The sequence below is a fragment of the Leptonychotes weddellii genome, chromosome 9, assembly GCF_054177405.1.
Source record: "Leptonychotes weddellii isolate Sample4059 chromosome 9, ASM5417740v2, whole genome shotgun sequence".
NCBI classification, from domain to species: Eukaryota; Metazoa; Chordata; class Mammalia; order Carnivora; family Phocidae; genus Leptonychotes; species Leptonychotes weddellii.
Window position 1 is genome coordinate 111,165,007 of NC_138377.1, and position 25,493 is coordinate 111,190,499.

General features: G+C 43.4%; 1 protein-coding gene across 1 annotated transcript in view; it reads left to right on the forward strand.

The window, feature by feature from the left end:
* The window catches only part of ADAMTS17 (ADAM metallopeptidase with thrombospondin type 1 motif 17), a 280,407-nt gene extending 255,386 nt beyond the window's left edge, over window positions 1–25,021 (forward strand). Inside the window, exon 20 of the mRNA XM_081831556.1 lies at window positions 21,764–25,021. Within this exon, the coding sequence (XP_081687682.1) occupies window positions 21,764–21,829 (66 nt within the window). The 3' untranslated portion in view covers window positions 21,830–25,021. The remainder of the gene's footprint in view (window positions 1–21,763) is intronic.
* The last annotated feature ends 472 nt before the right edge of the window (window positions 25,022–25,493 follow it).

The window sequence follows — 25,493 nt, forward strand, 5'->3', positions numbered from 1 at the left end:
TACCCCTTCGGATCGCTACTTTTGTATCTTTGGGGTAAATACCCAGTAGTGCAATTGCTGGATCATATGGTAGCTCTATTTTCAACTTTTTGAGGAACCTCCATACAGTTTTCCAGAGTGGCTGCACCAGCTTGCATAGGGAGAGCTTCTTGAACACTATTTCTCTCAGTATAAAGACCAGGGAACTCAAAAAAGACATTGGCTCCTCACAACCTCCAACACCCAAGAGAAAATGGTGGGATGGACACAGGAGAACTGAAGTAGATACTCTCTATTTAAAAGGAGGGAAAGGGCAAGCACATGGTATCCACTGTCCATAGCAGTTCTAAAGTCCGGCATGGCACATGTGACCGGCTCCATCAGTCCTAGCCCTACTGCTGGCGAGTGATTCTCCTGGGACTGCCTCCAGAAGCCAACGACACTTGCTCTTTGTTGTGATTCATTCTTAATGGTAGGGGAAGCAAAATGCAATCAAGTGCTCTTCCCTTCGGAGGGGATGTCCTGGCACGCTCTAGACCTCTGGACTCCTAAACATTTCACTGATAACATGTGTCTTTGAATATTCACAGTAATTATCTCCCACCTGCTAGAGCACAGGTATCTTACTAAGGCCTCCAATTTACATGCCTCTTCTTGCTTGTCTGGTCTGATTAACAGGATATCATGGATACAGTGGATCAGTGTGGATTCTGCGGAGGGTCTGGGCAGTCCAGGCCTTCTGGGGCTACATCATAACAGAGCGTTAACATAGCCCTTGGAGGAGGCTGCGCATGATGGCTACTGCTGTCTGTCACACGTGAGCGTGAATTACTCTGGTCTTTCTCTCCGACAGAGATGGAAAAGAATGCGTTTCCTAGCTTCATAATCCTATACCTTGTATCTTGAACCTTGTCAATCAGCTCTAGAAAAAATACCACATCTGTCACAGCAGTCCATTTGTGGCTAATTCTATGACAGTGGTTAAAGCTGTGGTAGTCCACTGTTATATGACAGGACCAAATCTAAATTTGGTGAGGGCCCGACTGATGACTTTGATGGGGATATATATGATGGGATAACCTCCCCTGCATTCTTTAGGTCCTTCAGCGTGACGCTCACATATGCCACCCTCACTGGGTTGCAATATTCCTATTGACTTACTTTCTTGCCTGGAGAGAGGGAGGCAGTTGCTCAGGCTTCCACTTGGCCTTCCCCGTGACAATAGTGCCTTGTTCCACAGGCCAAGTTAATCCATTCCAAGTGCGCATTCAGGGACAGGAGGAATGATCACTGGTGACCATAAGGAACCACTGGGCCCACTAGGAACCAAACCTGGACCAAGACTCCATTTATTATCTATGCCCTTTCTATCCCTAGTCCAAAGTAGCCATAAATACCACTGGTTCTACCTCAAAATTATGCCTCTAGTCTGTCTGCTTCTCCATCTGTCTCTGCCACCACTAGGCACCAAGTCACAGACTCCCACCAGGACCCTGCAAAAGCTTCCTGACCATCTCCCTCCCTCATTTCTGGCTCTTTCCAATACATTCTCCACATGTCAGTCAAAGCAGTATCTCCTGAACATAAATCCTGGCATTCCCCCATTTAAAGCTCTTCAATAGCTTCTTACCCCTGGAGTTTTCTCATCTCAAGGCCCTGTGTGATCTTGCCCCTGCTGTCCTCACCTCCCACATGGTCGTGCTCACACCCACATCAGCCACACGGCCTCCTTCTGTCTGACGATCCTCCACCCTCTTCACCACTTTGGGCCTTTGCAGGTCCTATTACTTGTGTTGTCCCCACCTCTCCCCAACCCCAGTTCTTCCCATGGCTGATTATCTACATCCCTCATGCCTCAGCTGAAATGTTATTCCTCAGACAGACTTTCCTTGAACTCTGAAGTGACTTCCCAGTCACGGCAGCCATCTTTGTTCCCTCCTCAGTTCTTACCATAACCTATCACTAGTCTGTTAACCTGTTTAACTAGCATGTTGTCTGTCTGCCCATCTAGAAGGTAAGTGCCACCAGGGTAGAAAACACATGCCTCCCGTGTATCTCCACATCCCTAGTGCCCAGAATGTGCATGCACTAAGTGAACACACTTCCCCTTTGCTGGTTACAACTTAATATTACTTAGATTATTTTCAGATAAGTTCAGGATTGTACCAGAAGATGTTTGTACTCGATAAAAGAAGTGCACTCTAAATTCAATGATTTTTTTTTTTTTTTTTGCATATACCTCAAGTGATGCAAATATTTGGACAACTAGCTGTAAGTCAATGAAAACAAGATGTTTGCAGGTTTTCAAATTCTCCCCGTTTTCAGCCACCCCTTGCCAACAGAGACAGGTGTTTCCAGATGGTTGCCATGGTGATCTAGAAGCTGTTTTCTCTCCTTTTCATTTCATCTTTGGAACAGTACAGTGACAGATTCAGGAGGCAAAGAGTCTGAGGTTTGGTGAAGATCCTTGTAAAGCTTGATGGGGCGCCACCATCTGGTGCTTGGGGAATAAAAGTTTAACTGTGAGGCTCCAGGAGTTGTCAGGATAGGCTCATGTGCCTGCAGGCTGGGATGCAATGCAACGTGGGTGCTCACTGTGGGGTTTCCTGTACGAAGGACACTCGTTACTCCCCCATGCACTATGAAATTGTCATCCCCTTGATTTTGAAGCCCTTCTCAGAAAAACAACCCCTTCTAGAGCCCAAGCAGCTTTGGGGCGCCTGGTAGCCCAGTTGGTTGGGCATCCGACTCTTGGTTTCTGCCCAGGTCTGATCTCAGGTCTGATCTCAGGGTCGTGAGATCAAGCCCCATGCCTGGCTCTGCGCTCAGCGTGGAGACTGCTTGGGTTTCTCTCTCCCTCTTCCTCTGTCCCTCCCCACTGCTCGCTCTCTCTCTCTCGCTCTCTCCCTGAAACAAATCTTAAAAAAAAAAAAAGAACCCAAGGAGCTTCAGCATTTCAGGGGATAACTTTCAAAAATGACAAAGAAATTAGGTTTTCCTCTTAGAATTCCTTAGGAGAATGCTGGGATTTCCCTTGGAAAAAACTAGCTACTCAGGTCTGGGGGACTCTATCCTTCTGTAGGAAAAATGTAAATGACCCAGTGAATCAAAGGGTCCTTTGGTAGATAGAGCCCAGTCAAGCTAAAACAAAACTCCTTTCCAGCAGAGGGATGAGGATGCAGATCAGCACATAGCAGGGCTACCTTGGGCCCCACCCCGTGACTGCCCCTTCCCAAGGTCCAACACACAGACGTTATGTGCACAGACGTGCAGGTTGGCCTAAATGAGGCTCAGGGAAAAGGAGTGTCCCTGCGGTCTCAACAGGCTCCTCCCTGCTCCTTCCATAGCCTCTCTCTCCCCTTCATTCTCTGTGTTCAACATTCTCTCTTCTCCATGCTTGCCATCTTTTTATCTTACTTTCTGTCTCCTTCTTGGGTTACATTTATTTATTCTCTCTCTCCCTTCCTCTACCCATCCCTCCTTCACTCCTTTTTTCTTGGTCACTGTCTACATTTTACCACTCCTTCCAGTTTCGGATGATAGTGCATTTCTGACTTTGGGCCCGTTGTTGATGTAGAAACTTTCACTGAGGGCCCACTCATGGGTCTCCAGGGAAGAGTGAGTTCCTCTAGGGACTGTTTCCACTGAGTCTTTAGATGACTGAGTACCCTTTAAAAGTTCACTCTCAAACCACTCACCCAGAATCCTTGCAAACTAACTGTTCTTTAGAAGTTTTAGAAGTCTCCCGATGCTCACTTCCAGCTTAATTCTGTGTGTGCCGATCACACGTGCAACATTCCTTTGGCTAATGATACACATCAGCAATTGGCTTTCTTGCCACTGAGGTTAGTTTTAACATGCCAGTTGATGGTTATAAAACAGCAATTCTGGAAGTTCCATCCAAAGATTGCTATGTATTAACACATTATTAAAATAGTATATCGCAAGGTCAACATACTATTGTAATTGTTGACCTATCAAATACAGAAAATTTTTGAAACTTCGATGGAAGCCAGATGTCTTTTTATTAAAGTGGAATTCAGTAAAGGGAAGAGAGAGTGTTGCAAATGTTCAGCAATGTTGGTTTGATGTGGTAATGATTTTTGCCAATATTGTTTTTTATAAAATAGTTATATCCATATATATTACATTATAATATATTTCATTTGTATTCTGTATATATCTAATGGACATACATGCATATACACAATGCCTACATGTGAAGTGTGACCGCAGGGCTGGTTAACTTGGAACATTCTGGTGTGCCTTATATAATGGCCCTAAAGCAATTTCAGCAGGATCCCTGTGTCCTCTGGAGCAGTGGCCACATGGCTCAATTAGGACAGAGGCTCCCAAGGCAAATGCAACACCCATCTCAATGTACAAATGATGGAGTATCAAATTTGTTTATATCATGACTTCTATACTAAATGACCATTTTACAGTGTAAGTCAATACACTTTGATGGGGCAGTGTGGTGACTGTAAGGTGGAGGGAAGGATGAGTGATGATGCACGGTCCCCTGTCCTTGAAGAAACATAACAATATGTTGTTGTACGTACCCTTCTCTTGGCAAATAGTGGCTCTGCCCAAATGTGGAAAAATATGTAACTCAGTTCAAAACTAATAGGGCCATTGGCTCAGCATTTAGGATAAACAAACCTCTGCCCAAGGAGTAATCAGATCCGCTGTCTTTCAGATGGCTGTAATTCAGCAAAGCCAAGTTCTCAAAGTTTGAGTGCCTCCCTTGTAAGCACCATGAAATGACTTCTCTGCCTCCAGCATTGCACTGATCACCAGTGTCACTTCATAATGACATTACTTGTGCTTTCCAAGCTATCGATGGGTCAAACCACACTGGATAGTCCTGTGCAGTTTGCTGTCTAGACCATGCCACCTAGCCATGGTGGATGGACATACCTCTCTGCACATAGCCAGTTGCAGATGTAAGCCAGACTCTGACATGGCTATTTTAGGATGCCCAAGGAGATAAATCAAGGAGTAGCATACATTTTCAAAGGAACAGGAAATCATGAAACAAAACCAAGAGGATAGGAAAAAGAGCCAACAAGAAAACTTGTAATTAATAAGCAAAGTCATTACAATGAAAAACTCAAAACACTGGATAAACTGTAACGCTGAAGGAATCAGAGTATTCGTGATTGGAAGGTAGGATTGAAGAATTTTACCTAAAAGGCAGTATTGAGAAATGAAATTTTTCTGGGTTTGTTTGGTTGGTTTTACTGAAAGTGTCATTAAGACAGAGTGAGAACAATTTGAAAGGTATCAACTTTTGTCTCATAGGAGCTCCCAAGATGAGAATAGAAGAAATGGCAGAGAAGCCATATTTGGAGAGATAGGATGGCCAAGAATTGATGAAAGTCATCAGTTTTTAAAATTAAAAAAAAAAAATTAAGTCATGAGTTTTTGTATCAAAAGTTGCCACAAGGGACACCTGGGTGGCTCAGTCGGTTAAGCCTCTGCCTTCGGCTCAGGCTCAGCAGGGAGCCTGCTTCTCCCTCTGCCTGCCTCTGTCTGTCTCTCTCTCTGATAAATAAATAAAATCTTTAAAAAAAAAAAAAGTTGCCACAAATGCTGAACAGAATAAATGGAAATAAATCTATACCTCACACATCGTAGTGACACTGCAGAAATAAGGATGAAAAGGAAATTAGAAGCAACCAAAGAGGAAAGACACCTAACCCCAGAGGAATAACAGCTAACTGACAGCAGGTACGAGAAGGAAATGGAATTATATCCTCAAGGGCCGAGAGCAACCATACCTCCTTCTGCTTAGCTCACCTATTGGTGTCCCATGGAACGCGCAGTGGGAAGCTCATCTTCGCCCTTCTCCAGAGTCTCCCACAATGAGCAGGGGTCAATTCTCATGTTCATGGCCCCTCCCCAGGCCTGCTCATCACAATGAGTGGCCCCACCATCCACCCATTCTTCTAAAAGCCAGAAACCTGAGAACCAGCCCATAGACAGGATATTCATAGGTCCTGTCACTTTCTGTCCTTTAAATTCCCTTCAGTCTGTCCTTCTTCACCACCCCCAGTGGACACTGTTCTGGCTCAGGCTCATTGCAGTTGTCTCCTGGCTAGTCTTGCCCCCTCCGGCCACCATACTAATACCAAAGCAACTCTCTGAAGTCTAATAAGGGCTCCCTTGACTGCTTCCCTACTTGAAGCCCAACACCCAGCTCACTCTCAAGGCAACATGCTGTCCAGCCTCCAGCCCTGTCTCTCCATCCCCCTCCCATACCCTGTGCATGCTTGCCCGTGGACACCAAACTCTCTGAGCCAGGAGTCTGCAAACTATGGCCCAACAGCCAATTCCTTCCCACTGCCTATTTGCTTTTGTTTATAAATAAAGTTTTATTGGAACAAGCATGCCAGTCTGTATATATATATATATTGTCTATGGCTGCTTTGCACTACAAATACAGAGCTGAATAGTGGGACAGAGCTCCCCACCCAGGGCTAACCAATCCCTAGACACTTGCTCATCTGGATACCCCAGGATAGACTGTCCAAGAGTGTGCTTTTCACATGCAAACCAACCAATCCCCAACCACCATACCACACCCACAGCTACCTTCTTTGTGAGGCTCTCACTCTAATACTCTGCGCCACTCTCCTCCTGCCCTAATCACCTCAGGACGAGCTTTCAAGCAACGAGGGACAAACCCTATACTCCAGAGCCCACTGGTATTATTCAAACGAGGCAGTCCTAAGCCTGCTCACCCTGCCTTGCCCGTTCCTTCCCACAGAAACCACAGTAAAGGCTTTTGTCTACATCAGCTTCATCTGCCTCCTGACTGACCCTAGTGCTTCCCATGGGGCCCTGCACCCCCCTTTTGGGAACTGTGAATAACAACAAACTCTCTTTTCATTGGCAATCTTCTCCTGATCTGCTGGCCATGCTCTACCTTAAATATGCTATTAATACATTATATCCGGAGGATTCAGGCAGGACCCACAGGTGGACACCCTGGGACCCATTTGCCTGGCTGGGTGGGTTTCACGGGAGGGGAGCAGATGGGTCAATAGGTTGTGTTTAAGCAGGTGGTCGACCATGTACCTCCCTGCCATGCTCAGCCCGCACACCTTCAGCTGACCCATAACTTGTTCTTCCTTCTTAAGTTGGGAAATGGGCCTCACTCTTCCTGGATCTCTTTGGAAAGAGAAAACACTAATAAATCAAACACCAAAATATTTATATCCTTATCTCAATATCATGCAAGCTTTCTGGATGATAGGAACCTTTTGAACCTTTGGTCTACCCGTCGCGGACCCCAGCCTTATCCGAACTAAAAACTGCCCCTGAGGGGCCTGAAGGAATACTGGGTGCGGGTTCTAGGTCCTGAGGCAGATTTATGGGTGAAACCACCTCAAATGAGGTCTTATTTGGCTCTGAGTAGTTCAGAGTAATCCGGGGCCATCCATCAGCACAGACACAGTAGGCGTGGCCACATTCAGCACCAGGAAGGCTGAAGCCAGTGAGGTGTTCTTGTCTTTGCCCCTCAAAGTGACAGGAACACAGAGTAACTTGCTCTGCTTAGTGGAGTCCATGAAAATCTCACAGAGAAGGTACTTGACGGAAAAGTAAGGATTTGGCAGGCAGAGACGAGAAAAGGGCATTCCGGGTAGAAGGGACGGGGTAGATGAAAAGTTGCTGGAACATGGGGTGCAGCATCATGGCGGTGATAGGAGTTGAAACTGGGGGTGCAAAGACCAGTATGTTTGCACCCCCTGGGCCTGTTGCAGATGAAGGGCTCAATAAAGAGTCTGGATGAGTGAATGAGGACAAGAGGCAGCCATGGTCAGATACAGAGGACCTTGCTGCCTGACTAACACCATGTTTGCCCTCTGTTCAGATGAGGCCAGCTAGGCTCCAGACAGAAAAGGACACCTAATTAGACTTTGCTCCTTCTGAGAGACTATGCCAGCATGGCCAGGGGTGTTTCTGAGCTGAGCTGGAAGAGCTGGTGAAGCCATGCTCCTAAAATAAATAGCTTGTACTGTTTGTCCCTCAAGGACAAAACAGGCTTCGTGGAGCCTATGTCATTATTCCTTGCAACATACACGGGTGACACATTAGCCAGCAGACTCCCCCCGTACCCAGCCTGTTTAGAGAATATTGATTTTTGCCAAGGTCACACAGCACTTTAGGGGTGAAACGGAAAGCAGCAATGAGCCTTGGCCCCTGTCCTAAACTGGGCTTCTCTCTCTCTCTCTTTCTCTCTCTTTTTTCCACTTGCTTTGACCAAGGGCTAAAGACGATCCACCAAACCATGGACTGCAGCTTTATCTGAGGGCTGGACCCAGGCGGGGACTCCTCCCCTCCAAGGTGGCTGAGATACTAGTTTCTTCTGACCTGCTGCAGCCTGCTCACCCATTGTGGTTCTGTCCTCCAATAAGTGTCTCCTTTGGGGGCCAGGTGGAACAGCAGCCCCTGGGTGGAGAGGAGATGGCTCATGTATCCCTGGAAGGAAGCGGGGAGAGGTAGAAGCTGGACCAAAATGGAAATGGGCCTGGTCTAGCCCCATGGGAAATGTTCAGGTGGTTATGTCCCCCTTTGCTGAACAGACTTCCTTGGACCCCTCAGAAGACCCCAGAATTTTTACCTGATTCCCAACCCCTCCTTCTGGTGCTAGAGAGTTCCATTCAATAATTTTAACAGTTATTTATTGAGCCCTTGTGATGTGCCTGGCACTGTACTAGTCCATATGGCAGTTGTCCCCTGCTAATAATGTAGTCTCTGTGCTAAGCATGTCAGAAGTCAAAGGATACAGTGGTAAATATGACAGACAGAGCCCTGCCCTCAGGAGCCTATGGCCTGAAATCCTTCCATTTCAGAAGGTTGGTGCAATATTTTTGTGGAAAGACCACAAATCTTCAAGAGGCCTGGATTCAAGACATAGGTCTACCTTCTTCCCATCTGTGTACTAAATGGCACTGAAGTGAAAGTTTGGATTGATATCAAGGCTGTAGATACTGTGTGCCTAAGACAGTGCCTGACCAAAATTGTCAAACTATGTAGAAAAACCAACCACACATCTCTTAGACCCCACACCCACTTCATGGATCCAAAAATATTGATGATTCAAAGATTTCTTTGGGGAGCACTGGGGTGTGCTGTGAGCTTCACTCTGGCCCTGCCAATGGGGAGAGGGAGATGGTGCCTCCTACTTCCCTTATGCCTAGGGAGAGGGGCTACATGGGGACTTCTCCAGGATTTAACACATACCCGGAAGCTTGAGTGGCACAGTGGACTGGTGCCCAGCTCACACCAGAGAAATAAAAAATGTGAGAGAGGACTCCATCAGTCCACCTGGGCTGCCATAACAAAATATCGCTGACTGAGTGACTTAAACAAGCGAGATATCTTTCTCACAGTTCTGGAAGCTGGAAGCCCCATGTTAAGGTCCAGCAGGGTTTGGTTTCTGGTGAGAGCCCACTTCCTGGCTTGCAGACAGCAGCTTTGTTCCCTCACATGGACCTCCTCTGAATGTAATTTAGTGTGGAGTGGGGAGGGAGACAGGGAGAGAGGGAAGGAGAGAGAAAGGGAGGTGGGGAGAGAATAACCCTCTGGCATCTTGTCTTATAATGACACTAATCTTACTGGATCAGGGCCCCACTCTTATGACCTCATTTAATCTTAATTACCTTGTTATAGGCCCTGTCTCCAAATACCATCACACTGGGGCTTAGGACTTCAACATAGAAATGGGGGGTGGAGGGACACAATTCAGTTCATAGCAGGCTGCCTAGCTGTTTTGATGGCAAAACACAAGAGAGGTGGCTGCACCAGGATCGGCCTGCCTTTCTAGAGTGTGTGGAGTATGTGGGCTCCATGTAAGAGAGAACCAGTGTAGGGGGGCTTGGGTCCTGTCCAAGAAGACTGTGTAGTGAGGGGACTGCAAGAATCCAACTCTAACCTGCCCACATCCAGGAGCTGAGGAAGGAGCTGCAAGTCAGCCACAAATGGAGGAAAGATGTCTCCCACACAGCCCTATAGAAGGGAGATCCCAGCAGATGATGGGACAGTGGGTGTATATCTCCAAGCAACCTATCAAAATGTTCTAGGAGGAAAGTCAGCCTTTGGTGCCCATGAGGCCCAAAGAATGCTTATACTCAGTAGCCACATGAGTACCTGACAAGTGGGATCTTTCCTCCTCCCCTTTTCTCTCCACCCTCCCCAATTCACAGAAGAATGCCCCGAGAAAAACTCGGGAGGCTTATCATGGACCCCTCTTCCAAGAAGGTTTCCAGTCCATGTAAGAGAAAGAGTAATCTCCACTTTAACTAAGTTCAGAATTTGGACTATTAAACAGAACTAGATATTTTTATTACTGAATTGAGACAATAGTTGCAGATTTACTTGACTTGAGAATATGACCATAGAACTGTTTTTATTACCTAGGAGAGACCAGAAAATTCATGGGCCAAAGTTTTCATCCAGGGCCAGGGGAAGAACCAGCCCCACAATATGGATTTATAGGAACAGTGAAGAGGCAGCAGGAAGATGATTCATGACCACCCCAACTCCAGAATTTTTGTGTGCTCAATGCCATGGGTACATGTGGTTCATGATTTTCACATCTTAAGATAATACAACCTACCATGAAAGATTGTTCTGAAAGTTAAAGTATATATTGCAGTGTCAACAAAACACCTAGGACAGAGCCTGGTACAGAGTAGGTCCAAAGAGATGGTCGCCAGTGTTATTGTTGTTCATGGTAATAATAATAGCTGGATCAATAGCATTAAAAAACATCTTAGCAGTTTTCCCAACCCCAAGCATGCTTTGTTTCCTGTCCCTCCAAAGTTGACTTTCATCTTTAGGTCAGTTTCCAGTCCTATGGGGCTCTGAGGAAGTCCCCAACTGCAAGGAACTGGCCCCTCTCTCCAGCCTAATACAACTTTTGAATTTTATGTGGAAATCTTAAACCTCTCCTTCTCATTTCATCTCCATTTGGATCTTTGAAAATACAAGATGTGCTGTATATGGTTTCTCCCCAGACAAATGCTGAATACTAATCACTGTTTTCCAGAAAGCTCAGCATCTGGGCAGCTATCTAGCCCCTGGGATCACCAATGGAATTGGACTAATACCAAGGACTGGTTACCACAATACGTCATTCACTCATGAATATCATTAAATGAGCTTTGTTTCAAGAAACCTTAAACCTTCGACTTTTAGCTCACTTCAGTCTTTTCTCAGCATTCCAGAACATGATTAATGGTGACACCATACCACAATTAAGTTATATGTGGCTCAAACTCTTAATTCACAATTGATTAGTCCTTTAACAATGGCCCCGAATAATGTGGTGTTAATGGCCAGCCCTGGTGGTCTGCTCCTACCAAATATCTATTACTAAGTCTACCCTGTGTTTTACAACATCTCTACTGGAGCCCCATATCTACTCAAGGGGACAACTGCTTTATTTAATGATTGCTAATTATGTGCAACCGGCTAGAGTAGAATAGACAATGTGGAGGTTACTGCCCCAGCCTCTAGAGACAAGATAGAAAATATGATATTTTTTGAAAGTCAGTTTTTCCTCAAGTGGATTATGTTCCTATAGCTTGGAAAATAGGTGCCCTCACACTGTACTTAGGATGAGGGCAGAGGGAGAAGGCATCCTGGGAACCATGACATTGGAAAGTGGCAGAAGTCAATGGTTGCACAGATAGGAAGTTAAACTCTTGCAGGCCTACAGAATGAAATAAAAGGATGCCTGAAGCTGTAGGGGAAAGGAAATAAGTTAGAAAATGAAGAGGAATGAACAGGAAGGCAGAAGAGACAAATGGCAAAGAAATGTGAATCCACATGAGAAACAAAGAGTACTGGTAAAGGTAACTACATAGGTAAATTAAAAAGACAGTTACTATGGAATGAGTGTTTGTGTCCTTCCAGAATTCATGTATCAAAGCCCTAATCCCCAACATGATGGAATTTGGAGGTGGGGCTTTTGGAGGTAATTAGAGTCAGATTAGGTCATGAGGTTGGGACCCTCATGATAGGATTAATGCACTTATTTTTAAGAAGAGACAGGAGATCTCTTTCTCCACCACGTAAGGATACAGCAAGAAGGTGGCTGTCTGCAGCCAGAAAGAGGGTCCCCACAAAACTCAACCTTCCTGGCATCTTGATCTTATTCTTCTCAACCTCCAGAACTGTAAGAATTAAATGTTGTTTAAGCCATTCACTCTAAGGTATTTTGTTACACCAGCCTAAACTGAGTAAAATAACAGTATAATTTGATCTTTTTGTTTGTAACTCCTTTCTTCTAGAAGATTGACGAAGGAGACATTTAAGAAGATGATTTAAAAGGCAACTGCATAAAACAATAATAAGTCTGTTGATGGGTGCACAATGTATAGAGTTATAATTTGTGATAGTAAAGAAGGGAAGAGGGAACAGAGCTATATAGAAACAAACCTTTTGTATATCATTAAAATTAAGTTAGTATTATTTCAACTTCTATCACAGAAAAGTTGTGAAAAGAAGTACTGAGAAAATAAAAAAATATATAGTAAAATAAACAAGGGAATACACTACACTGGAAAGTATATTTTAACACAAAAGGGACAGTAATGGAGAAACAGAGAAACAAAAAGAACTAAGACATATAGAAAACAAACAGCAAAATGGAAGACATAAATCCTACCCTATTAATAATTACATTAAACACAAATGGATTAAACTCTCCAATTAAAAAAAGTATAGATTGCTTTTTAATGAAAGGAATTTTTAAAAAAATGATCCAACTGTGTACTATCTACAAGAGACTCACTTTAGATTCAAAGACACAAATAAGATGAAAGTAAAATGACAGCAAAAGATATAACATGCAGGGGCACCTGGGTAAGCATCTGCCTTCAGCTCAGGTCATGATCCCAGGGTCCTGGGATTGAGCCCCCATGTCGGGCACCCTGCTCGGTGGGGAGTCTGCTTCTCCCTCTCCCTCTGTCTCTCCCCCTGCTCTTGCTCTTTCTCTCTCTCTTTCTCCCTCTCTCAAATAAATAAAATCTTTTTAAAAAGAAAGTATAGATAAATCTTTAAAAAAAAGATTTTTTATTTATTTGAGAGAGAGAAAGAGCAAGAGAGCACAAGCAGGGGTAGTGGCAGAGGGAGAAGTAGGCTGCCTGCCTACATGGTCAAAAGGGAATTTATAGATGTGATTAGGTTAAGGATCTGCAGATGAGGAGATTTTCCAGGATTCTCTTGTTGGAAACAATTTAATCTCAAGGGTCCTTATAGAAGGAGGGTAAGAGGATTAGAGTCAGAGAAGGTGGTGGGATGATGGAACAGAGACAGATATTTGAAGATGCTAATCAATTTGTATTGTTTTTAAGCCATTAAGTTTGTGGTAATTTGTTATAGCAGCAATAGGAACTAATACAATTACACTGACCGATTTTTGTATGTTGAATCAACCTTTTACTCCTGAGATAAATCCCACTTGGGTATGGTGTACAATCCTTTTAATATACTCTTGGAATCTGTTTGTTAGTGTTTTGTTGAGGACTGTATTCACAAGGAATATTGATCTGTAGTTTTTCTTTTCTTGTGATGTCTTTGTCTGGTTTTGGTGTCTAGGTTATACTGGCCTCATGGACTGAGTTAGGAAATGTTTCCATCCTTTCCTATTTTTTGGAAGACTTTGTGAAGGATTAGTGTTAATTCTTCTAAAACATTTGGTAGAATTAACCAGTGGAGCCATCTGGTTCTGGCCTTTCGTTTGTAAAACTTTTTGATGACTAGCTCCATCAATTTAGTTGCTGTAGATGTATTCAGGTTTTCTACTTCTTCTTGAATTAGTTTTGGTAGACACTTTCTCAAAATGTGTCCATTTCATCTACTCCATTTCACCAGTTTATCTAACTTTTTGGCATTCAATTATTTATAATATTCCTTATAATCCTTTTTATTTCTGTGGGGTTGGTAGTCCTGTCACCTATTCATAAGTTCTAGAGATTAGGACTTGGACATTTTTGAGGTGTTGTTATTTAGCATACCACATATTAATAATATAGTAATAGACTATTATTGATATTAGTCAAATTGATAGATTTAAATATTAATAGAATAAAAAAACATAAAATCATCTCAATAGATTCAAAATAAGCATTTGACAAAATATAACACCCTTTCATGATAAAACATGCAACAAACTAGGAGCAGAAGGGAACTTCTTCAACCTGACAAAGGGCACCTAAGAAAAACACACAAGTAGCATCATACTTAATGGTGAAAGACTGAATGCTTGCTCCCAAAGGTCAGGAACAAAACAAGAATATCTGTTCTCACCATTCATCTCCTGAAAGGTAGCATTTCCCTTTCTGAATGGATATCCGGTCCCATCTTCTTCTAGCCCAGGGTCTTTCCTGGTGGACAGAATTCCCATCCTCAAACTTTTCCATCCCCCTACACTGCCTCCCTGTCATGGACTTGGCACCTAGGCAAGGGTGGGTGGGCAGAGATGGTGACTTAGGCAATTTGGGCTAGAAGAGAGACAAGCTCTAGCCCTGGATGAACCATCAGGAGAAGCATTCAAATCCTCCCTCTTCCCCCAAGTCTTTATCTGATGCTGACAGCAGCCTGTATAACAGGGTATGAAAAGACAAAGAACCTCCATTCCAAGTGAGGTGATTTGCTTAGGGAGAGTGGCTAATTTGAACCTCCTCTAGCCTCTCCAACATTCAGGACCCAAGGGCTTAGGGTGGTAGTTGGGGGGCAGCTTGCTGCCCAGAAAGGGAGAGGGAAAGAGAAAGGGGGGTGGGGAGACAAAGAGATAGAGCCAGGCCAACAATTGCAGATAAACAAGGGCATTCCCATGGTTGGCCCCAGGGCACTTAGAAGTGGATCTTTGGGCTGAGTCTGTGATGAGCCCCCTAGCAGAGCTTCCATTATGTCCCCCAGTCTCCTGCTTCTCCTCATGGGAGCATCACAGCATCACAAGCCTCACTGGCTCAGGGCTGACTCATCTGATCCACAGTGGAGATTTCATATTTAAGTCCAGGCTCTTGGCTTGGGGAGGGCCACAGTGGGGGATGCCAGATATTTGGAGCTGCTGTCCTTAAAACCCTCCATGGTTCCACCTTCAACCTGGAGCCTTCCAGCACTGCCACCTGGCTATGCTGCCCCATGAGCTTCTGACCAGCATGGGCCTTGGGGACATCCAAGAAATCAGAGGCATACTTCTCTTTAAAGTTCCCAGGTTAATGCTGAAACTCAAGGGGAAGAGCAGAGAAGCTCTGGAAAACCCAGTGGAGCTTCTTCTGTCAGCTTTTATACTGTTTGTCACAAGGCAGGCCTATGCCAGAACTCCGGGCCTTCTTGGCTCTCTGAGTAAGAAGCTCCCGCCTGCATTTGAGGAAACGGAGCCGTGGACGGTGAGAAAACCGTAACCATCGGTGTCAAAGAGGTGCAAGTTTAAAACCAAGCTCTGCCACTCAACGCTGTGCGATCTTGGACAAAAGCCCATGATGGGAAGGAACGCTCTGCCAAACTGGACCCAAGGTGCCCCCTGCTGGCCAGATGCCCTCATTCTTCACACGGACAGGCTGCATTGCCAATCTCTCACCCCCTTCTGCACACCCGGGCACATACCTGGGCAGGCGCCTGGACCCGCACCTGAGCATCCAGCATGGTTTCACCAGCACTCACCCTGGATTTGAGGCTCCCTGTCTCTCCTTAGAGGACAAGGAGAACCCAGACAGCAAGGTGTCAGCCCATTGACCAGGACAGTACCCCCTGGGGAGGAAAGATGTCTGGGGCTCTGCAATAGACTTGCAGATATTGTGCACAGAAGGAGGAAGGGAGTGGATTTTCTATCCCAGTTTTCATCTGGATAACTCCTGAGGCCAAGCACAGCTTTGTGAGCCTCAGAGGACCCTTGAACCTGCCATCAACTGGGCATAAAGAGGAGAGTCCAGTAGCAACTATATCCATTCTTAAAACAAAAGCTACTGTTGTTTGCCATACATGCTAATAGGTGTCTCCTAAGCTGTTAATTCATGTCAAAAGTTTATTGAGCTTCTACTCTATGCCAAGTCATGTGCTGCTGTTTGGGATATAGAACCACTGAGCACTCCCCCACCACACACGCACATATTCCTATCTCCTTTACTTCATCTGTATTATTTTTTGACAGAGCACTTACCACCATCTAAAATATCATATATTTTACTCAATTTTTCTTATTATGTTGCTCTACATATGTGCATGCATATGCACACAGATTTTTGATGTATTCCTAGCACTTGGAAAAGTTCCTTACACATAGTAGGTACTCAATTAATATTTATTGACTCAAGGACTCAGTTTGGTAATCTGATTTATTCTTCAAGGTTTCCTGTAGTTAGCGAATTATATTATCCGTTTTACAGATGATAAAACTGCACATGCCTGCATGGAGCAATTTGACTATTCATGGCAGTGCTAAGAGGCTAATCTAGGTCTGTTGACTCTAAATCCTATGCTGAGTGCCCACTGCCCCATACAGCCTAGAGCCCCAGTTACCCTGAGTTATGCCCGGCACAAGAGACAAAAGAAGGGGCTGCTTGGGGGGAAAATTCTGATCAGAGTCCCCTGCATAAAGCAAGGACTCTTGAGGGGCACCTGAGTGGCTCAGTCGTTAAGCGTCTGCCTTCGGCTCAGATCATGATCCCGGGATCCCGGGATCCTGGGATCGAGCCCCGCATCACGCTCCCTGCTCAACAGGAAGCCTGCTTCTCCCTCTTCCACTCCCCCTGCTTTTGTTCTTGCTCTCGCTGTCTCTTTCTCTGTCAAATAAAGAAATAAAATCTTTTTAAATAAATAAATAAATAAAAAATAAAGCAAGGACTCTTGAAAATCAACACTTTCAGTGGATGAACACAGAAAAAAAAAAGGAGTAATGCATTCTCCCTGAAAAATCTTTAACCACTTGTACATAGTCAATAAGGTAGGTAATAAGGATTCATATTCTCTTTGAAAACTGACGGAATTCCAAATGGAAATTTTAGTTGAAAGTGATTTGAAGTTGGTAGTGCCTTCCGGCACCCACCAAAATCAAATATAAATTCTCTGGGAAAGACTTAAGCCTTAAAGAATTCTCAGAGATAGTTATAAGGACCTGACTTTATAATCAAAAGTCACAGAACATGCAAAGAACCAAGCTGCTGTGAGGTAGGTTCTGTGCCCAGTAATGACTCAGTCGATCAGGCCACTTTCTTCCTGTTAACAATATGGAAAGCTTGACATTGTTGGAGAGCTAACAAGCCAGTGAGAAAATGGGGGAAAGAAGGAAATCCCAGAGAAGTTAGCCCATAATTTGAGGCCATTTTGACCACAGAATATTAAAAAGAGACCACCCCTCAAAGGAATTGAAGCCTAGCTTCAAAATCATATCAATCCTTGATTAGATTAAGATGACTTGGAGTCACCAGTAACTATAGTCTAGCTGCCTGCAAAAAAAGTAATCCTCTTAAACTGTAGATGCAATAATCCAGAGCCTCAAATTACCTCTTAAATTTTTTACCTAAATGTCCAGCATTCAATCAGAAATAGCCAGGAAAAACAGAGGATAAGATATTAGCAAAACTCAAAACAATCAATGAACAGTAGAAACAGACCCATGGAGCACCCAAGGATTTGAAGTTATCAAAACAAACCTCATTATAGCTATGATTAATTGGTTCAAGAAAATAAAATACAACACAATTCCAGCAGAAAATGAGAAAGCATAAAAAGGGTTCAAAATAGAAATTCTAAAACTAAAAAAATAACCAAAAGTATGAACTCAGTAGATGTATTTAACAAGAGCTTGAATTCAACTGAAGAAAGAATTAGTGAACTGGAAGATGGATCAAAGGAAAATGTCCACACAAAGGCATGGGAAGACAAAAAGTTGGAAAATAGAGAAAGGAATATAAGATGTATCTAGGATATGGCAGAAATACTATTTGAAAAAATAAAAGCAGAGAATTTGCAAAAACTGATAAAAAGTATCAAGCCACAGATTAAAACAGCACTGTAATTCCCAAGAAGAATAAAATTTCACAAAAACAGGTAAGACATTAAAATTAATGAAAGAATTCATCAAGGTCACTGGCTACAAGATCACTATAAAAATCAATTATATTTCTCTATTACCAATAACAAATATTAAGACAATAAGAATTGTCTTACCCCCCAAAAAAATGTTTAAACTGAAACCAGTCATGAGGAAACATAATCATAAGGAAACAAGCCAAAACTAGACATTCTACAAGGTAATGTCTTCAAAAATGTAATGTTATGGAGAAAAAAAATGAGAGTAGAGAGAGAGTGGTTTTAAATTAAAGAAGATTAAAGAGATATGACAAGTGAAGGCAGTGTGTGATCCTAGATTGAATTCCAGACTTTTTTGTGTGTGCATAATCTAGATAGCATAAAAGCCACCATTTTAAAGGATAAAGTCCAGTGGTTTTTAGTGTATCTACCAAGTTATACAACCATCACCATTGTCTAACTCCAGAAATTTTTATCCCCACCGCCCCCCAAAACCCTGTACCCATTAGAAGTCAATTCCTGTTCCACACTCCTCCTAGCCTCTGCCAACCACTAATCTGCTTTATGCCTCTGTAGATTTGCCTATTCTTGACATTTCATACAAAGGGAACCAGACAATGCATGGCTTTTTGTTTCACTAACATTTCATTGTTTCCAAGATTCATCCAGGTTGTAGCATGTGTTGGTACTTCATATCTTTTTGTGGCTGAATAATATTCTATTCTATGGGTTTACCACATTTTGTTTATACATTCGTCAGTTGATGGACATTTGGATTGTTTCTTTGTTTTGGCTGTTATGAATAATGCTTCTATGAGCATTCATATACATACTTTTGTACATATGTACATATACACATAAACATATGTTTTAAATTCTCTTGGATATATTCCTAGAAGTGGAATTGCTGGATCATATGAAGACTATATGTCTGACTTTTTTAGGAACTGCCAAACTTTTTCAGAACTGCTGCACCATTTTACACTCCCACCAGTAATGTAGGAGAGATCCAATTGCTCCACATACTTATCAGCATTAGTTTTTTTTATAGTCATCCAAGTGGGTGTGAAGTGGCATCTTACTGTGGTTTTATTTGCATTTCTCTAATGAGTTAGTGATATTGGGCATCTTTTCATGTGCTTATTGGTAATTTGCATCTATTCTTTGGAGAAATGCCTATTCAAATCCTTTGTCTATTTTTAAGTGAGTCGTTTGTCTTTTTATTGTTGAGTTGTATGAATTCTTTATACATTCTGGATATTAGACACTTAGATATATGACATTTTCTTCTAGCGTGTGGCTCTCTTTTCACTTTCTTGATAATGTTATGTGCAAAATCCTCTTTTTCTTCTAGTGTGTGGGCTCTCTTTTCACTTTCTTGATAATATTATGTGAGGTACAGTGTTTTTAGTTTTGATGAAATCCAATTTGCCTATTTTCCCCTTGATTACTTATGCTTTTAGTGTTATATCCAAGAAAACTTTGCCTAATCCAAGGTCACAAATTTTTAAACCTATGTTTTCTTTTAACACTTTTATAGTTTTAGCTCTTAGATTTAGATTTCTGATCCATTTTGAGTATATGGTGTGCAGTAGATACGCAAATTCATATTTTTTTAATGTGGGTATGCGGTTGTCCCAGCCCCATTTATAGAAAGGACTATTCTTTTGTCCATTGAATGGTCTTGACATCCTTGTCAAAAATCAATTGGCTTTTAATGTAAGGATTTTTCTGGACTACAAATTCTATTCCATTGATCTGCATGTCCATCCTTATGTCAATTTTGATTATTGTAGCTTTGTAGAAGGTTTTGAAATCAGGAATTGTTGAATTCTCCAATCTTGTCCTTGTTTTTCAGTATTGTTTTGGCTATTCTGGATCCCTTGAATTTCTCTATGAATTCTAAGATCAGGTGATCCATATTTGCAATGAGAAAACAGTTGGAATTTTTAGAGGAATTGCATTGAATCCAGAGATCAATATGGGGAGAATTGCCATCTTAAAAATTATTAAATCTTCATCTCTATGAACATGAGATACCTTTTCATTTATTTAGATCTTTAAATTCTATAATGTTCAGTGTACAGGTCTTACACTTCTTTTGTTAAATTTCTTCCTAAGTGTTTTATTCTTTTTGATGTTATTGTGTGATTACTTCTTAATTTCATTTTTGGAATGTTCATTGCTAGTGTATCTTAAATACAACTGATTTTTATATATTGATCTTGTATTATGCAGCATTGCTTAACTTACCTATTACCTCTAATAGTTCCTGCATGGATTTTGAGAGGAGATTCTCTGTATATAAAGTCATATCATCTGCAAATAGAGGTAGTTTTACTCTTTATTTTCAATCTGAATACCTTTTATTTAATTTTCTCGACTAGGTGCCCTAGCCAGAGCCTCCACTACGTTGGATGGAAGTGGCAAGAGCACATATTCGTGTCTTGTTTCTGATCTTAAGGGGTAAGCTGTCAGTCTTTCATCATTAAGTATGATGTTAGATCATGGAGTCTCCATAGATGCTATTTTTGAGGTTGAGAAATTTCCCTTCTATTTCTAGTTTGTTGAACTAGTTTGTTGTGAAAGGATGTTGGATTTTGTTAGATGCCTTTTTTTGTGTCTATTGAAATGATCGTGTGTATTAATTAATAGGGTGTATTACATTGATTGATTTTCATATGTTGAACCAACCTTTTATATGTTGATTCCTGGGACAAATCTCACTGTATCATGTTCTATAATCCTTTTTATAAGCTGCTGGATTCCATTTGCTACTATTTTGTTGAGGATTTTTGCATCTATATTTTTAAGTGTCATTGGTTTGTAGTCTTTTTATGATGGCTTTGTCTGGTTTGGTATCAGGGTAATACCGACCTCATAGAATGAGTTACAAATGGTTTCCTCTTCTATTTTCTGGTAGAACCTGTAAGAGAACTGTGTTATTTATCCTTTAGACATTTGATAGAATTCACAAGTAAAGCCACCTGGCCTTGGGTTGTTGTTTTTGGAAGTTTTTTTATTACTGACTGTCACTTAACTTGTGATAGGCCTTTTCAATTTTCTATTTCTTCTTCAATCAGTTTCAATACTTTGTGTCTTTCTAGGAATTTGTCTGTTTCCTCTAGTTATATAATTTGTTGTTATACAATTGTTCATGCTCTTTCCATCTGATCTGTTTTATTTTCGTAAGGCTGGTAGCCATACCACCTCTTTCATTCCTGATTCTGTAATCTGAATCTTCTCTGGGCTGAGAAACTGAGGGAGATAAAGAAGTGAAGGAGCAAGGGCAGAAAACCTTTGCAAAAGTTTGATGGGGACCAGAAGGAGAAAGGGAAAATGGCTGGCAGGAGGCCATGATTAGGGAAAGGTTTTTTTCTTTTGGTTTTTGCTTTTGCTTTTGCTTGCTTGTTTTGGGGATGTGATGATCAATTTTATGTGTCAACTTGGCTGGGCCACAGAGTGCTCAGACATTTGGTCAAACATTTTTCTGCATGTGTCTGTGAGGATGTTTTTGGATGAGATTAACATTTAAATCAGTAGACTGGGTAAAGCAGATTGCTCTTGCCACTGCAGGTGGGCCTCATCCAATCAGTTCAAGGTCTGAGTAGAATAAAAAGGCTGACCCTTCCATGAGTAAGAGGGAATTCCTCCGGCCTGACTACCTTTAAGCTGAGACATCAGGAGTTTTTTTCTACCTTCAGACTTGAAGTGAAACATTGGTTCTTCCTAGGTCTCAAATCCACTGGGCTTTGAACTGGAACTACACCATCAGCTCTCCTGGGTCTCCACTTGCTGACTGCAAAACTTGGAATGTCAGCCTCCATAATCATGTGAGTCAATTCCTTATAATGTGTGTGTGTGTGTGTGTGTGTGTGTGTGTGTGTGTTAACAGTTGACAGATAAAGCCTTTCTTCAGGCTGAAATAAAGGACTATGTGAACAGGTGGAAGACTGAGCAAGAAGAAGAAGGGGCCCAGAGGAGGGAACACTGCTCTGAGGGGGCAGGGCTATTTACTGATTTAGTTACAGGGCCCTCAATCTCCATCCATCATTTCATGCTCACCCCAAGTCAACAAGGCCATGTGTTGAGGAGTCCCTACTCCCTGAAGTTCATACATAAAATGGTTTTATATCCTCCAGCATCTGCCCCCCACTGCAGAACCCCTTTTCCCAGTTGGTAGCAGCTCAAGACATTGTTAAAACATGATAACTGGCTTCTTTTGGTTACTCATTCTAGGAATTACAGTGTCCTGTTCCTTTGTCAAATCTTTACTCTCAAACTCCATACAAAACTCCTCTGCCTCCCCCCAGTGCCAATCAGAGCCAGGACACAGCCGCCTGAAGCTGGGGAGGAGGCTGAGATTTGTCTGAGCTACTCTTTCCCCTCTTCTGAGTGCTCACTCCTCCAGAGTCCAGGATAAGGGCACTGGGAGACAAGAAGTCCACAGGGAGCTGCGTCTAAGCAATTCTGGGGGCTTCTGCTGACATCTCCCTTGGAGGAGATTGGGCTTTCCTGTGGGCAGAGTGTAGTGTTGTTACAGCCCTAACAATGCTAAGGATCACCCCTCCCAAGTGCCCCTTCAGCCTGGCCACGGTACGGAACTCAACGCAACTCTCTAGGCAGGTGCCCATTGCTTCAGTGGCCCTAGGGCTTCTGTCCCCACCACCCAAGTTCCTTCATGAGGATCTCTTCTGTGCCTGCTGAGGGCTTCAGAGGGCTGGAGTGGGGGTCCCCCATTTCCTTTCCAGACATGCCATGCATGGCCCATTTCTTGAGCCCTAAGGGCATGAGCCCCCTAGGGACCTCCTTACAGGAACCTCTAGACCAAGGAGGGCCTGAGTCTCCTTGTCCCTAGGCCCATGCAGGGGACACATCTCCCCCCACTCTCCTGTCACCAGGAGAGGAAGAAATGGGTCTCCTCATACTCACCATGGTTCCCAATGGCTGGGGTCCTTCCTTCTTTGCCTGTTCTCCAACTCATATTGCTTGGAGAGAAAGGTGTCTGATGAATTAAGGCATGCATGAGGTGACACCAAAGCAAAGCACAGGAGGGCTCCTTAGAGGGAAGCTGGGGATGCTGGCTTGGTGGAAGGAGGGAACAGGAGCCAGTGTGGTGGAGGCTGAAGGGCAAGGGTGGTGGCCCCAGAAGTAAGTAGAGCAGTGCTTCTTGGCTGTAATTAAGGTGCACACCAACCCCTGAGTGTCAAAATGCAGATTCCGGTTCAGTGCGCCCAGGTGGGGCCTGAGGTTTTGCATTTCTAACTCCCTGGGGATGCGAGGGATGCTGGCCCAGGGACTGTCCATGAAGTAGAACCCCCATTCCAGAGGCTCAAAAGGACCAGTTGAAATCTCTTCAAAATCCTGCCTAGGGGAGCACTTGGGTGGCTCAGTTAAGCATCTGACTTCAGCTCAGGTCATGATCTCAGGGGCCTGGGATTGAGCCCTTCAACAGGCTTCCCGCTCAGTGGGGAGTCTGCTTCTCCCTCTCCCTCTTCCTCTGCCCCTCCCCCAGCTCATGCTCTCTCTTGTTCTCTCTCTCTCTCTCAAATCAATAAAAAAATTTTTTTTAATTCTGCCTAAGAAACCTCTCCTGTGCCCTCCCCCCACATGTACCTCTTCTCCTGTTTCATTTTATTTTCTACATAAATGACATGAACAAAGCATATATGACCTGTCACATAGAGAGGACCCATTACATACCACTTATCAAAATATATCTAATCCTCAAGAAGGGAAACTGAGGCCCAGAGAAGTTCCACAGTTGACTCAAGGCCACACAGCTAGGAAGCAGCAGAGCCAGGGTTTGAACCCCGGCAGCTCTGACGGCAGAGCCCACACCTCGCCATGCCAGTGTGCACAGCTGTGGCTTCTGACGGCTTCCAGAAGCTGCAACCAGTCGTGAGCAGAGAACCGCTCCCTGGCCGAGATTAGAAGCACGCACAGCTGGGTGTGCAAGCCTTGAACAGCTCACTTCTCCCTCCTGGCCTTGGTTTCCTCCTCGGCGCCCCGGGCACGTGGAAGGCAGGAAGAAAATAGGTGAGCTGTGCTCGTATTTCCTCTGCACCCAGCCATGGGGTCACTCCTACTTAGACTCCTCACTGAGCCGGCTTCTTCTCCTTCTCTCATGCCATCTACTCAGGTAAGCTGCCCCTCACCTCCCTTATATAGAAGAGCTCCCTCTTACCCACGGTCATGGCAGCCTGCCTTCTGTCTTGTTTGGAAATTTTGAAATTGAAGTCTGTCTGGTAGCTCTGCAGACACTCAAGACAGGTGTGTGTTTGGTGGCATGTCTGGCCTTCTCTAAATGAATGGTGAACGAGCCTGTGTGATGCCCCAGGTAAGCTAGGCCACACAGCGGGGGTTCTCCACCTTCCACCAAGTTCATGCAGGTGGGGCCTCTTCTGATAAACAGAATTGAAAGTAGAATCCCAGATCGCTATAAAACAAGGAAAGCTGCCTCACGTCCTCCCATGTTCCAGACCCCTTTCTCTCAACCAGCCACGTGCCTATCCTTCTGAAGTTCTTTTTATTTGCTTTTTTGGAAAATTGAGATAGGGGCACCCTGGGTGGCTCGGTTGGTTAAGCATCCAGCTCTTGGTCTCATCAGGCCTTGATCTCAGTGTTGTGGGTTCAAGCCCCGCATTGGGCTCCGTGCTAGGCATGGAGCCTACTTAAAAAAATTGAGATATAATTGACATATAATACTGTATTGGTTTCAGGTGCGCTGTGCAATGATTTTATATATGTATAATTTGTGACATGATCACCCCGATACCTTTAGTTAACATCCATCACCATACATAATTACAGTTTTTTTCTGGTGAGAACTTTTAATTTTGTTATCTTAGCAACTTTCAAATATGCAATACAGTGTTGTTAACTCTAGTCACCATGCTGTACATTACATCCCCGGGACTTACTCATCTTATAACTGGAAGTTTGTACCTTTTGACCACCTTCACCCATTCTACCCACCCCTACCTCTCAACCACCAGTCTGTTTGCTGTATCTGTGAGTTTGGCTCTTTTAGATTCCACATATCGGTGAGATCATACAGTATTGGATTTCTCTGTCTGACTTATTTCACCTAACACAATACCCTCAAGTTGCCTCCGTATGGCAGGATTTCCTTCTTTTTATGGCTGAATAATATTCCTCTGTGTGTGTGTATATTCTTTTTATCCATCTATTAAGTTCTTTTATAATTAAATTTTAATAGGTAATACATTCACATGCTTCAAAAATAATGACGTAGGGGCACCTGGGTGGCTCAGTTGGTTAAGCGTCCCACTCTTGATTTCAGTTCAGGTCATGATCTCAGGGTCATGAGATTGAGTTCCGCATCAGGCTTCATGCTCAGCGGGTAGTCTGCTGGAGATACTCTCTCTCCCTCCCACTCTGTCCCTCCCTGCTCTCACATGCTCTCTCTCTCTAAAATAAATACATCTTTTAAAAAAAAC